Consider the following 14,712-nt stretch of genomic DNA (forward strand, 5'->3'; position numbering starts at 1 on the left):
TGTGTGTGTGTGTGTGTGTGTGTGTGTGTGTGTGTGTGTGTGTGTGTGTGTGTGTGTGTAAAGTTGGGATTATCATCGGGTTTGCATATTCCTCAGTCATACATTCTGGTTAAAGTCATGAACTGCCAGTTTCGGAACAGGGCACACACCGGGGCATCAGCATGGCTTCTTGACCTCACATTATCAACCCGTGAAAGGGGCGGATAATATTTTCCCCGCTTAAGCTCGACTCCTTCCAGTGTGTTTCAGCATCTTTAAGCTGGATAATTGAGGCTTCATCTTTATGACAGAGGCTGTGGCTCTCCCTGTAGACACAGGATTGACACAGACTAGCTGTCTGTGGATCTCCAGGACTAAGCTCCTCTATCTCCAGCTCGCCTGCTCTTGTTGGGCTTCAAGGTCAAGGGGTATCTTTCTGTGAGAAGACTTAGTGACAAATGGGCTGCGGGGCGACGAACGTTTAACATCTGTAAGGTCTCATGGTTTTTTGTCTTAACACACATTTTTCCCCCCTTCTTATTTCACAGTTGTGCAAGTAACAATAAAAGTTGGAAGATATCAGCAAATACTGTTTATACGCAGGCAACTGGAATGTGCCTACATGTGTGCTCACGCAGACACACACACAAAGAAAAGAGGGCAAATGCCTCCAGATTAACACCATCTTCTAATCCCTGCTGGAGCCAGCCTTTTCTCCCTGCCTCGATCTTTTCTCTTCCTCCTTCTCTCTCTCTCCAGGCTGGGGTCTGAAGGGGGCCTCCCTCCTCAGAGAGGCTGGCCGAGTGGGAGGCTTATATCTCCAAAGCCAGTGTAGCAACGCTGGATTCATAGCACGGATAGCGCTACTCCCCTGCCTACTAATCCACCACCTAACACTCCTTTAGGGCTCTCCTGAGGGCAGAAGAGAAGCAGGCGATGGCTGAAGCAGCAGGGGAAGAAGAGAGCGCCCTGGCGTGTTAACCTTGTCACTCACACCCCTAAGGTGCCTAATTACTCACTCCCCCCTTTTCAGTTCCCGTTGACATCCCGACAAAGCTTCACGCTCCCGTTTCCACTCTGAACATGTGACACCGATGTGACTGTCACCATAAAAAAACAAAACAAACAAACAAACAAACAAACAAAAAAGAGGATTAAAAAAAGTATTCACTAATCAAATTCATGTTATATGTCTTTACCCCCCCACCCCACCCCACCCCAGACAAACCTCCCACTACCCTCCCCTCCGCTCGACCTTCCATCCCTCATTGCAGGCCTTGTGCATATTAGGGCTCATAATGAGAAAATCCATGATTGTTTTTCATAATTAACGAGCAGATCAAAGTCTGAGCCCACTAAGGAGTGCAGAGCGGCAAATGGTCGATATGTGTGAGAGAGAGAGGGAGAGACAGAGAGAGAGAGGAAGAAAAAAAGAGAATAAGAGAGATTTCGTTTTAAGCATTTTGGCTTAGCTCTTCTGATATCCACACACATGAATATGCCTAGGGAAATCATTTGCTGCTAATTCTGCAACCGGATCGCTTGGACATGGATTTCTGTTGGGCTGCGGGTGCAAAAAGATCAAATAGCACGAAAAAAAAAAGAAGGAGAAGAAGGACCTCCAGGGCTCCTTTCAGCTTTTGATTGTCAGAGACCCAACGTGAACAGTGAAACGGGTGTGAAGCGTTTTTCCTCAGACTGTACAACGTGACAACACAACTGTTAAATCTTCCGTGCCTTCGTTATTTCCTTCTGCTACCTGTTTATCCTCTCCTGCCTCGACAAAACATGTCAGACGTGTGATTTTTCTGACATATGTGGAGCACTGTTTCGTTAAATGTCCCCGCTCCCTTCATCTCTGCTACTCTGTGTACTCCTGTGCTCATTTCCACATTGTTATTTATAGCTGGTCCCTCAGAACCTCCGAGCCTCAACATCATCATCATCATCATCATCGCCCACATCTTGTCTGATCCCTCCTCCTCTTTTTTTTTCCAACTGCCAGCCGCAGGAGAAGAAAGCAGAGAAAAGAGACAAGGTGCGGGACAAAACTGCGGATGGGCCACGTCTTTTTTTGTTTCCTTTCTTCCTTGCATTAGCGAGAAGCTGCCAAAGTCTCCAGCTGTGCAGGGCTGAGGAGCTCGCTCCCAAACGGCTCAGGAGCTCCTCCGCAGCTGTCAGAGCTGCAGCTTGATGTTATAACTGAGAGGCAAAGAGTGCAGAGGGAGAGGGCAGCAGAGCTCAGCGTGCCATCCCACAGGCTGCTTCAAATGAGCTCACACTTTGAGATGATAGGAAGGATGACTGTACTGCGACACTTTTTCCCCCCTCTCTCTCCTGATTCCCGTCTATCCAGACATTTATGCAAAAAAAACCTAAATGCAGTCAGGGTTCATCGATGCCTCCATATCAAGCTGCCATGTAAGCGAATACGGTGCAAAAATCCATTTCAATGTCACATTTTATTGCATTAAGAAGTACTGGTGACCTATAATGTGTCTGTGACGACTTTCTTTATTGTATCCTTCTACAGTTTTCACTCTTTCAGTCAGTAAAAACTTGCTGACAACAAAGTGTTCAGTGCCACAGCAAACCCCGTTTTTTGTGTTCCCTTTTACATAGATATATATAAAGAAACGACCCCTTTTAGTTCCACACAGTGTGATAAAAGGATTTCAAATGTGGGATAAGAACAGCAAATACTGCTGTGGCATTTCTTTGGTGCCTTACCTTGTTTGTTGTTGGCATCCTGGGGGTGATGGCCAGAATGGGACACTGGAGCGAAGTGTTCGTCACTGTACGTGATCAGGGGGGTGAGCGGGTGGACTGCATGAGACGGCTGCACCACGGGGACTTTGTTGGACTGTGGAGAAAAATGCAAGAAGATTTACTTTTTTATTTTTTAAATGCTGTGAAAAGCTGATGCCTTTTGTGTTATTCCATCTGAAAAAGGGGCCCTGATCCCTCACACATGATTCATAGAGTACAGGTGGTCTTGCTCTGCAGCAGCACAATGCCTTCTTGACTTTCATTGTATGGTCAAGAAGTTACTATACATATATATTTTTAAAAAACATTTCTTGAATTTCTTCTCTCTTTACTAGGCTGGGCACAGCAGTTCAAAACTTTGTTTAGTCTAGGTCAGCAGGTTTGAAAATCCCCACATCCCCCGAAGGAGGAAAAAAAAAGAAGAAGAAACAAGTCAAAAGAGGTGTCTGAGACAGAAAAGGGCAGAAAGATGCAAACAGAGGTGGAGCGAATAGAAGCGAGCAAGCGATAGAGCAAAGGGAAGGGAGAGAAAAGAGAGACTTGCAGGGTAGAGTCAGAGCAGAGGTCTTAGGCGGGAGATCAAAGGCAGTCATTAGCTGGTGAATAAGGGGAGTTCATTACAGACCAAGAGCCGGGGGAAGAAGAGATGAGGGATGGAGGAGGAGGAGAAAGGTGGGTGGGGTGGGGTGCGGGTGGGGGTTCTGGCTATGGGGAGAGAGCGTGAGTGAGACAGATGTCTGCAGCGGTACTTAATGCAGGGGTAATCACGTCAACAGTGGCCTGGCCACAGACCCCTCATCCCAGGCTGACTCAGAGAGACGGAGAGCGAGAGAAAGAGAGAGAGCTTCCTCTGGAAAACTAAAATAGATCGAACCAGGCCCGAAAAACCCCCAACCCCCAGCCAACAGTGCTTACATGCTTCAGCTGCACTGAACACATGGTAATGCTTAGCCATGCTAAATCTACTATTTACAGTCTGAGCCCAGAGCTGAGCTGAAGTCAAAATATCACCTCCACAGGATATATGGCTAATCGGGAGAGACGGCGGTGCACCGATGGGTGAGACGCCACTTACACCGGGCGGCTGCCAATGAGCTCTCCCGAGTTTTTAGGAAACTCTAATCGATTTTATTCCCAGAAACAGTCACATGATTAGCAGCGTTGTTAAAGATACCCATCTAAATTTAGGATAAGAATCAAATTATGATAGGATGATAATAATAAATGGACTGTTCTTTATTAGCCCTCGCTTTGTTGTCTATGACATGTGTGCCAAGGTGACATTCCTGCAGTGCTAAGTGGTGACTGGTGCCCCGCCTCACCCACTTACGCACACACAGAAAAACTCCTCGGACACAGGGGTGGCTGGAATGTCTGAGTTTTTCTGAACCTCTCGCAGACTGGCACCAGCTTCAACTTAAGAACCCCCTCCGTCCTCCCCCCATCTCACCACCTTCTGGGAATGTCCTCAAAGAGCAGTACGTGTGGTATGTGTGTGCACGTGTCCAGCTGCATGAACCATCATTCTCATCAGGGTCCCAAAACATGCCGGGAATCTCATCTCCTCAGGCCAATTCAGTTCCCGGTTTGGAGACGGGGTGTTACGGCACCATAAAGCACAGGTTGCACTGCACATGTGGTAAAGTTTGTTCTCACACAAGAGAAGCCCTGCCTGAAAACTAAGCCAAGGATGTAGAGGTGTAATTTTCTCACACCAGCCCAGGTGTGTTGCATTCCCTGGTCAACAAAGAGCCAAAGGTTAGTGTCCAGCCTCATCCTTAAGAAGGTTAGGCTTATTAGCAAGGCTCCTAAGCCTAAAAAGAGGGGACTAACTAGGCCTACAGTGGCTGAGACATGCCTCCACCAGGGGCTAAATGACAGCATTCTCACACATATTATTTTACGCCTCTCCACTCCCATTTGTTACGGTGTGGGAATGAGATAAGAACCTGGAATGCTATCGTTAAAACCTGCTATGCTCCCCAATATTGAAAGAAAAGCCAGCTGGAAACAAAAAAAAAAGTTCTCATGTTTGTGTGTACACATAGAACTACAATAAAAACAAACAAACATTTAAAACAATATTTTAAAGCAGGGCGACTAACTTCTTAGCACCTAAGAAAGCTTGAGTTTTACTGCCACAGTGGAGAAGCCCTCTTTTGTGCTCTTCCCAGTTACAGCTGTCAAATCCCATTTTTCTCAACTTCTTAATAAACTGCTTCCATTGTGGGGAAGAAAAAAAAGATCCACCAGGGAAAAACCTGCAGGCCTTTGTGACCAATAGCATATTTATGCCCGTTTAGGGTGCACACTTACGCAAATTGCATGGCCTAACTGTAGTTTACTTTAGAAAAGGAAAGTAAATAAATTGTCCGTCAGGCTTCCAACAGCTTCATTATACTCTAGATATACATAAAATTTGATTGTGCAAACCGTATCAGGGTCAAGCCAAATCCTGGTTTAGATGGTTTTTTATTTGATTACATGCAAAGAGGTATTGCTGGGGCAACATTTTACCACCATAAATTAAAAAAGAAAAAAGAAAAAACAACATTAAAAACTGACACCAGTAACAATTTACTGAAAAAAGGAGCTGGAGACACCCAACTCCTGACAACAGCCATGAGGGTCATGCCATGTCCTAATCTGATTCCTTCTCATACCCTACATACCCAGCCCTACTGGCTGCAGCAGTAGCGACACTGTTGCAATGGGGGCATCCATATTGGAGGTCCCTTTTATTGTACAGGAGAAATAATAGGCTTAAGATCTTTCTATTCATATTTTTCAGGCAGAGTGAAAGAAGAGAGGCGGCGAGGATTGAAAAGAAAAACGTTCCATTTGGAATTTCATATCCAGGCTTGGCCGGCCCTTTAAAAAAAAAAAAAAAAAAAAACCCTTCAGATGTGGTTTTAAGAGAAATTCATTGTGCGGAACTGGAGCTGGCAGGAAGCCCTCCATGGAGGAGACACTCCAGTGTGTTTCAGCAAGGGGAGCCAGTGACTTGGCGTGCCATCTGAAATTGGGGGTGGGGAAGAAAAATGGGACGTTTCACTTTTGTTTTGTTTTTGTTGGGGTTGTTTTTTTGTCCCCCACCCTCCTGCCTTGATTTTTCTGACGACACGCCGACGTCTGTGATCTTGTATTCTGTCATATTCCACCAACATCGTGTCACCGTCGGTAAAACAAGAATTTGCACGTTTATACATGTGTCTACGTGGTGTATGGAATATTGCCTTTTTAAAGCATCTCTCTCCCCTCACAGCACAGCTTTTGTACTCCACTCAATTATACCACTTCTGCAGAGTGGAGTGGAAAAAAGGGAAAGCGGGAATTTTATAATAATCACTTCCCACTTCTGTAATTTATATGCAATGAGGACTCTCTGCGCCTGCAGCTACAATCAAGTGTGTAGAAACCGTGTGAGGTGTTTCACAAACAGCTGGGGAGATGTCAGCTCAAACGGCGGCTATGGATTCTCATGCTGCTAAGTCTATTCGCTGAGAAGCCCTCCTCACCACAAAACCCAACCTCACCTCGCAGGATTTTCTGCACTCTGGAGGGAAAGGGTTTACAGGTGAGGGCCAAGGATGTGAATGAAACAAAGAGAGAAAATGCAACATGGGACTGGCCTGTAATTATAAGACCCATCAACAAAGATTTGCAGGAAAATCTTCACTTAAAAAGTTTTTAAACGAAGAACATATGATTCTCAGCATAAGTGAATCACAAGTCCTCCACACCCTCCTTTGACTGTTTAAGTACATCTTTAGCTACTGTTTCCATTGATAATGGGCTCAAAGAAGAAGACGAGATTACAGACACAAAGGCTCTGTAAATGTCAGTAGTTGGGAGTATGAAGCGAGGGTGTGTCCACTACTGAAATCCTACAGAGTCGCCCTCATAACCAGGTGTTCACTCTCAGGTGTGTTTGTGCGCAAGCTGTGCAACCTTTACCCAACAAAAGTGAGCAAACATTCTGCTGTAGTAGCTTTACAGCATGGGAATGAAAAGGCACTGTACCTCCCCCTTGTACCAAAAAAAGGAAAGAAAAAAAAATCAGCAGAGACCAACCTGAGGAAGCTTAAGTAAATAACCAATTACCATTCGCAGAGCAGGTTGAACCCCACCAGCTTTGAGAGGAGCGCTAAAAATGGGATGTTTTATTGGCAGGATGGCCCCTTGGCCAAGGGGCTTAATGTAACGAAACCCAATTAATGGAGAAGAAAGCCGGGCCGGCGGCAAGTGAAGGAGCGCCACGTGCCGAGGGTAATGAGACGAACAAGCGAAGCTAACCACAGGGACAGCAGCAGAGGAGGCCACGAATAATAAGAAAAGCATACCCCAGAGAGAAGTATACATCTGTGATGCCCTCCCAAATGTCTCCTTGCCCTCTCCTCATTATTCCAATCAAAAAATTCAGGTATTCTCTCTTAGCGCTATCGAGGGTTCCTGTAGTTGAAGACATGCAGTGAGACTGAAGGCAGTAGCCAGTTACTAAAAATAAAGAGGAGGTATATAAAGAGCAACCCAAACTTGCAGCTGAGTGGAGTTTAGTGCAAAAATAGCCACGCTCCATATGTTCAATTTCATGGCTTTAGTGGCCAAGCTTCAGCGTAAATTATCAGGCAAGGAAACTTGTCATGCTGCCCTCTAAATACCGACACTGCACCCACAGACATGACAGCTATAGCTGATGTCAAACACTTTAAGTAACCCCACCTACACACACACACACGCGCGCGCGCCCGTGCGCACACATGCACCAACGACGTGCGTTAAAATATTTCAAGCTACATGAAGGTTGTGTTAACCACACATTTAATAACTTAAATACACAAACGCTGCACGTGAACACAAAAGAGCTGTTAACAGCAAAGTGTCTCTTTCCTCACCGCGTCAGAATAGAACGAGATGGATTACCCATCATCCCTCAGCTGGCAAGAAGAGCGTGCGCTCCGAGCAAACCAATCGCGGCTGGCTCTCGCGCTGACATTCTCAACGAGCAAAGATGATAATTTGCGTGAAATGTGCCTGCCTTACATGAAAAGACTTTATCCGCTTTTTAAAGTGTTCAACTCTTAATTTCTATATGTCGCGGTGCTATTTAAAAAAAAAACAAAAAAACAAAACAGAGTGGAAAAGGAACAGAACATTAGAAACGATCCAGGTGCCATTTTCCTCCTTACACGTTAAGCCACAAAAGGTAGAAGGAGGGAAGTGATGTGACGACAGGGAATCTGTTTTTAAAGAGCTCTGGCTCTAAAAAGGTGCACACAGGAGGTGAAGAGGGTTTGAATAGGGCCATGTAATCTATTCCATGTTGTGAAACTATGTTTTACTAAATAAGTGTTACGGTACCTGTAGTCCAAATTCCTTCCTGTAACTGAAGCAAAATCAGGGTTTTATTTTATAGGGTTTTAACAGATAAATAAAGAATGAGACTCTTTGTATTGCATTTTTTCTCTGAACAACAACAAGCAATGTGCTAAAACCTTTTCAGACATGACATATGTAACATCAATCATGTTCTTCACAGGTTCATTCAGACGTGACTGCGATGCAAGATATTCCAGAATAGGTATCAAGCCTTGGGTAAGTACATCACGCAGCTTGTAGTCGATGAGGTCAAAGCTGTATTGCTACAACAATGGCAGGCAAATGACGAAAGCGTTCTCTTATTTATGCTGTGTAGAGCAATCTTTTATTTAAAGAAGCTCACAAAGGCACAAAGCCACTACCCACTACTGTGACTTCTGTCATATTTAAAGCAATACATCAGGTGTGTGTAGATCTGATCTGGTCAGATTGCTGTGGTGAAAGAAGAATAAAAAAAGCACACTGAGACATGTCATGCTTGAGATGAGAGGTAAAGATGGCAACTCTGTTTAAGACTATCAGCCCGAATTCCCACAGGGAACAAATTTGAACTATGAAGGCCTCAGTTACACCTCTACCTCTTGGAACCCATTTAATGCAACAAGATAGCATTGGGTGTACTCGATAAAGTATAACGTCCATATTCGCTTGATTACCAACTGGTATGTGTTTTTAACAAATATTGGACAACAATGGAAAAATGAAGCGCAGAGGAACAGCTTATATAGACCATTGTTAGCAGCAGGCATCGACTGTCCAGGGACCACAATCAGCCAATGTCATATATGTCTGATTACGAACTGGCTCTCACCATGTATGCAGAACACACACACAGTGGTATCGGCACAGCTCACTCACAGGCACGTGCCATGCGCAGTCACATGTTGTAAGCGAGTGGATATGGTCATTTGAGAGTTTTTCAGTGTGAGTGAAAAGGACCGTGAAAACGTATATAACAGCAAACTTAAACATTTAACTCACCCTCACTCATTTAAGATTGACATTTTCAAGAAGCTAACAGAGGGAAAGCGGCTAAAGCTAAAGCTATCCAGAGCTCAGAGCCTCGGTATGAGCAACAGATCAAAGCAAATAAAGGAGAAAAAAAACTGCAGACAGTAAAAAGTTAAAAAAAAAAAAGAAAAGAAAAGAAAAAAAGAAACGAAAACAAATGTAACAACAAACCTAAACACTAAACTCACACAGAATATCAACTCAAAGGGTTGATATCCTGTTCAGACTTATTTGGTGATCCTGGAAAACAATTTCAGTAACATTTCTTTTGTTATACAAATCTCTTGCACCTGCTTTTATTTAAGTTAAAAATAGATAGGTAAAGGTGAGCATACAGCAACACATTTTCTTTATCTGTAATTCCTTCCTGCAACATAGCACCTTATTTTTAGTTGTTTAAATGAGAAAAGATCCTGCAATTTACTGCAGCTTTGAGTAAAGTTTAATCATTTATTTGACTATAAAGAAGAAAAGTAGATTTTTGTTTGGCTATGCTGTTAATTATAGTTCTTAGAGAGAAAGCTGGTACGCAAGGCGTCACTTAAAAAATAAAAAATAAATATGTATTCGCTGACAAATTGGAATCAATGCATCTCTAGATAGTAGTAGCAGGCTGTAGATTTTTGAATACATTTACTGATACAGAGGAAAAACTATATATAAGTCACCACACTCATCCTATAGATAATTTAAGTAGTCATTTGAATTTTTACATAAGATGCTCCTGTGTCAAGCCAAAGCTCTCAGTGTGTTCATATGATGCACTGTGTGGAAGCTGAGCAGAGATCGGCTTCTCCATTCTTCTGTGCCTCTGTGTGTGTGGTGGTGGTGCGGTGTGGTGGTGGTGGTGGGGGGTTGGGCTGCTGCTCTGGCAGAGCCCCGGGCGAACTGCAGGATGTTCACCTTGCGGCGGGGCACAGGGCTCATTATCACAGCGGGACCTGGTCACATCAAAGGACTAAGGAAAGGGCAAACATTCTGCTGAAGTGCCACTGTCAGCAGGCCTGCAAGCGCACTTGCAAACACATACACAAAAAGACAGACCGCACACACACTCGAGCACACACTAGGCATCTATCCCCTCACAAAGAACATGGCAGCTTTTCTAAAACCATCACTTGCTTCGAAACTCTAGAGATGCGCTACCTTAAAATCCAATCAGCTAGTATAGCAATGGATTTGTGTAATGAATGTGGAGAAAAAAAAGTGTTGATGATGCATCTACCTGATCAGCTGTGCACTTAAAAACCACACATGGTGAACGAAGATCTTGGAGCCCTGTGTTTGAATACAACAAAAATGTTTGGAGTCCTCCCCCCACACCCCTCTGAATCAATCAGCATCCCTCCCTCTGCAACTATTTATAGAAACCCCACTGCTGCATTAACACACTGCATGATTTATCATTAGAAACAGGCTCTGGTCTGCTGAGTAGCTACATTCATGCCAGGCAACGCGTTGGTGCCAACATCCACATTCAACAACAACACTCGAAGGCCCCAAGACATGTACACAAATAAAATCGCAGCACAAGCTAACTCTGTGCGGCTAGTGGGCTAAAACCTTAGCCTCCGTACAATACGACAGTAGGCGAGAAAGGGAGGAGAGAAAACGAGGTGCAGAATGGGAGGAAAAGTGCTGATGAGTTGCCTTATGCAGGAGGCTTCATAGATCCGTTGAACAAGAGCGGATTTGCCTGCTACACCTAGATAGTGTTTCCCCCCCTCAGCTTTCGCCCAGGTATTCTGGGCATGAATGGCTGTCAGTTTGGATTTGGGAGCTCAGCGTTGAGGGGGGAAAATAGAGTCTGGTGGGGGTCTTTGTGTGTATCTACTTGTGGAGACGGGCGCGAGAGACAGTGCTCTTCTCGCTAAGCCCCAGCTAGCAGAGAAGAGCACAGGAAGGAGCGGCGATGCAGGATTTCACATTGCAGACAGGAGGAGGTTAACATTAGCCTTGCGAACTAGCCAAAGAGAGATGGGCGAAGTCAGGCGGTGGCCGGGCGTAGAGGCGCTGCTGTGTTTTTGCTGGGAAGGTTTTCAGTGGCACACACACCAGGAAAAATGTGGATGGGGAGGCGATTTGAATGTGAGCTGCTTCTGCCTGAGCTGAACAGAGTACTGACCTAGTTTTCCTTCTGTATTTCACTCAGACTGATGCACACCCACCCACATGGTGCGTAAGAAAAGAAAGAATAAAAATATTGATGGCTTAGTGAGTAACACTGATGACTTAATGGAACAAAGAAGAAAATTAACAGGAAAAAAGAGGTATGGATTCAGTTTCTAGTAAGAGGGTTCAGTGAGGTTATGTAATCTTTAAAGAGCAGACCACAAGAAACCCTTTTTGCCTCGGGTGCCACGACACCTGTGATCAGGCATCGATTTGAACTTCTGACCCCGCCACCACATCATCATCACTACCTTTTTCACCTTAGTGCACCTTTGCTCTTGAAGACGTGCGCGATCCAACTATTTCCCATCCTGTTTTTCATTATGTCACAACCTGTGCGACTCTTGTGGAACAGGGTATAAGGGGTTCGTGCCGCAGAGCTAGGGGGAGCATTCACGGCTGTGGATCCCATTGCAAACCTTTCCTCTCATTCGCATTATGGGCCGTGCAACAATACCAGCAGCCCACTGTTTGGGTGTGATTCCACGTTTTAAGGGATTAACTGGTAAAGACTACCAAAAACTGCCTTTCAGGGTGGAATTAGTCATTAATCAAAACCACACATTTTAGGGGTTTTTTTCCTCCTAGCTGGGTGCACACGCCCCTGCTAAGATCTGAATGGCAAGCACAAAGCTATTCAAATCTGATCCCCTCCGAACAAATGGCTTTTCTCCATCCCCACAGAAGCCGGGAACACTTAAAGAACCTCTCCAAGGATCTGAACGGTCACAAGAAAACTCCACCCCATCAATTAGCTTTGTGGCAGGGTTTAGTGGGCTTTAATACAAACAAAACAATGACCATGTACAACATGGCAATGGACAACGTCTGCTTATCCCTTGATATGCCTAAAGAAATGGTAATGGGGAATTTCTGAGGCACAAAAGGGACTTCTTAGGCTCAGGGCATATGGTTACAGCGACATAGAGCATGCTCGTGCACCTGATGCCTCAAATCTGGATGATTAGTCATATAATGAGCACAACAAGGTTGTAATTCAGCTCTTAGCTGGATTTATTAATACTGGGCTTCTCACATGCTTAATATAATCTCATTTGTCTCATTAGAATGAGCTGCAACTTTGTTTTTATTTGATCAACAAACTATAAAAGATGAATAACTAGCAAGAGTGACTTCATGTTTTCATTTACTTAACAGACAACTTTTGCACTGTAATGGGTTTAAAGAAGAGTCTTTTTATTTGTTTTAGACTGACAAATAAATAAATGAAACTAACCAAAGTGTAGCAAGTACTAAAAGGTTTCAAACACAGGTAAAAGTGAATTGATGCAATTTAAATAAGCTGTTCTCACTCATTGTTAACAAACAAAGCAATGCAAGGACAAATTTGGATAACTGCTGTTAAACTAACTCAAATAAAAGTCAAATGCCACTTTTCCACTGCACTGTTGCCTCTGCGTGGAAGTGCCACGGCTTACGAAAGGAGTGGAAATGCAGAATTGACGTGCGGGGGTGGGGTGTGCTCTTGTACCCCCACCGAACCCCCCATCCCCATCTTTCATCTTGAGACAGGGGTACAGTGGGGGTGGATTGATTTGATGTTTTGATGCATTGTTTGATGACGGGCAGCTCAAAGTGGAGGATGCCTCTGTGATGTCTGTCCATTGGAGGACATGAAAAGCGTCACCTGGCCCCTGAGCTGAGGGTTATGGCTGATAGTGGATTTAAGGGCTCCCGCCGAGCTGGACGGTGGCTCCATTCTTGCCACATAATCCACTCAGCGTGACCTTTTATATTTTTAGAGTCAGTACCACTTCCCCGTCAGCCGGCCTGGTTGAAACGATCGCAGCCATTAGGGTCCTGAACAACTACATTGTGTAACTGTACGTGTAATTTATTTAATGCGCGCATCCCATGAGGAAAATAAGAGCTTTCCATCACTGCCGAGCTGTCCGATGATCAAAAGAAACACGGAGCACAAGGCGAGCTCATCAGATGAACAAACACATTCTTGCTAGATATCTTTGTGGGTTTCATCATCCTGCATCAAGTGACTGCTGGGGAAAAAAACAAAGCCTTGTTCTCATCCCTGTGACATCAGCGCTTACAGACAGAGTGCAAAGGAGGATTCAAAGCAAGGGCGATCATATATTTCCAATTAACCGCCCCCACCTCCAAAAAAAGTGAATCTGCAATTTTTCCTTCTGCCCTCCACCCAGCATCTAATTAATGGTTTCTAAAACCTCACAGGTTATTAAGGGAAATAGGAACATCTTAATGCAGGTTAGGCAGTACTAGTCGCAAGGTTGGAACTCGGAGCCCGCCCTAGATTTGACTAAACTAGGAGCAAGCATAATTGGTAGAAATCTCCTCGCTGAGCCAAATGAAAAAGCAGAAAGACGTAAATTGTTACACCGCTGTGTGTTAAGACACTGAAACTGTTGCAGAGATCAGACGAATTGCAGCAGCAGGAAAAGAACAGCATTCATTGCTTCGCTGTTTTCCTCTGTGACTTGGGGCCACTGAGTTTTTCTCCAGCCATAGTAAATTGGGCGCCTGGGGCAGGAGCCTTGGCCGAGCTTGCATTTCGGCGGAGCTCACTGTGGAGGGCATGAGGGATAGAGATATGGCACTGAAGCGGGGGGTGGTGTAGGGCGGGGGAGGACTCCGAAGCATAGCAGAGGTGACATCACGCACATGTTTTAACACAAAAAGGGACCTGGCTCGTTAGCGCACTAACTAGCGAGCTCCATGACAATCAGCGCTCCTCATTCTCTCCGTTCCCCTCTGTCCACGTCGTCATAAATACGGCTACATCTGCAAGTGTAATCACTCCATTGTGCTCTGATTTTCTGCTCTGCTGGGCAGCAGCATGGCAGCCTGATTTTCAGCACCCACCCCCCCTACTCGGTCCCCTCCTCTCTCCCCTCAAGTGCCCTCGCCTGTTCCTGGCTACTCCTTTGCCGGTGAGGCCGGTGTGTCTCACAGATTACAGAGCTCTGGTCGCTCAGGTAACAAGAGTCACTAATCTGGCTGGGGTTGAATTACACATAATTGCCTCGGTACCGTGATTGATTTCAGCCCTGGAAAGGAAAAGACGACCCCCCCCCCTTACCCCCCCGCATCCCCCATCCCCAGCCAAACACCCCCCACCTCCACCACCTCCCTGCCTGCCTGCCTGCCTCTCTCCAGTGCTCACGAGCGGCAGCCAAGACTCTCCATCTAGTAGGAGGCAGGAGGCTTTGAAGAGATCAAAGCCAAGGCCGGGAGCAGTTGCGCGCCCTGGGAATACGGGAGAGAGGCTTTCTGCTCCTCAGCCCTATTTTCTAGCGTCATGTTGGATTGCAGCTGTATTGCATTTCGCCAGTTTTCTTAATGCTCTTGGTTTTGACTTTGACATCAGTGATCCCCCCTCGGTTTCTTCAAAAACAAGGGGGGGGG

General features: G+C 45.2%; 1 protein-coding gene across 5 annotated transcripts in view; it reads right to left on the reverse strand.

The window, feature by feature from the left end:
• lef1 (lymphoid enhancer-binding factor 1) overlaps nucleotides 1–14,712 on the reverse strand; it is a 42,829-nt gene that overhangs the window by 15,812 nt on the left and 12,305 nt on the right. For all 5 annotated transcript variants that reach the window (XM_005726866.1, XM_005726865.1, XM_005726864.2 and 2 more), the window contains exon 4: nucleotides 2,710–2,842. In XM_005726866.1, the coding sequence (XP_005726923.1) occupies nucleotides 2,710–2,842 (133 nt within the window). The remainder of the gene's footprint in view (nucleotides 1–2,709; nucleotides 2,843–14,712) is intronic.

Source organism: Pundamilia nyererei, unplaced genomic scaffold (assembly GCF_000239375.1).
Source record: "Pundamilia nyererei isolate P.nyererei 1_Seehausen unplaced genomic scaffold, PunNye1.0 scaffold00022, whole genome shotgun sequence".
Taxonomy (NCBI): domain Eukaryota; kingdom Metazoa; phylum Chordata; class Actinopteri; order Cichliformes; family Cichlidae; genus Pundamilia; species Pundamilia nyererei.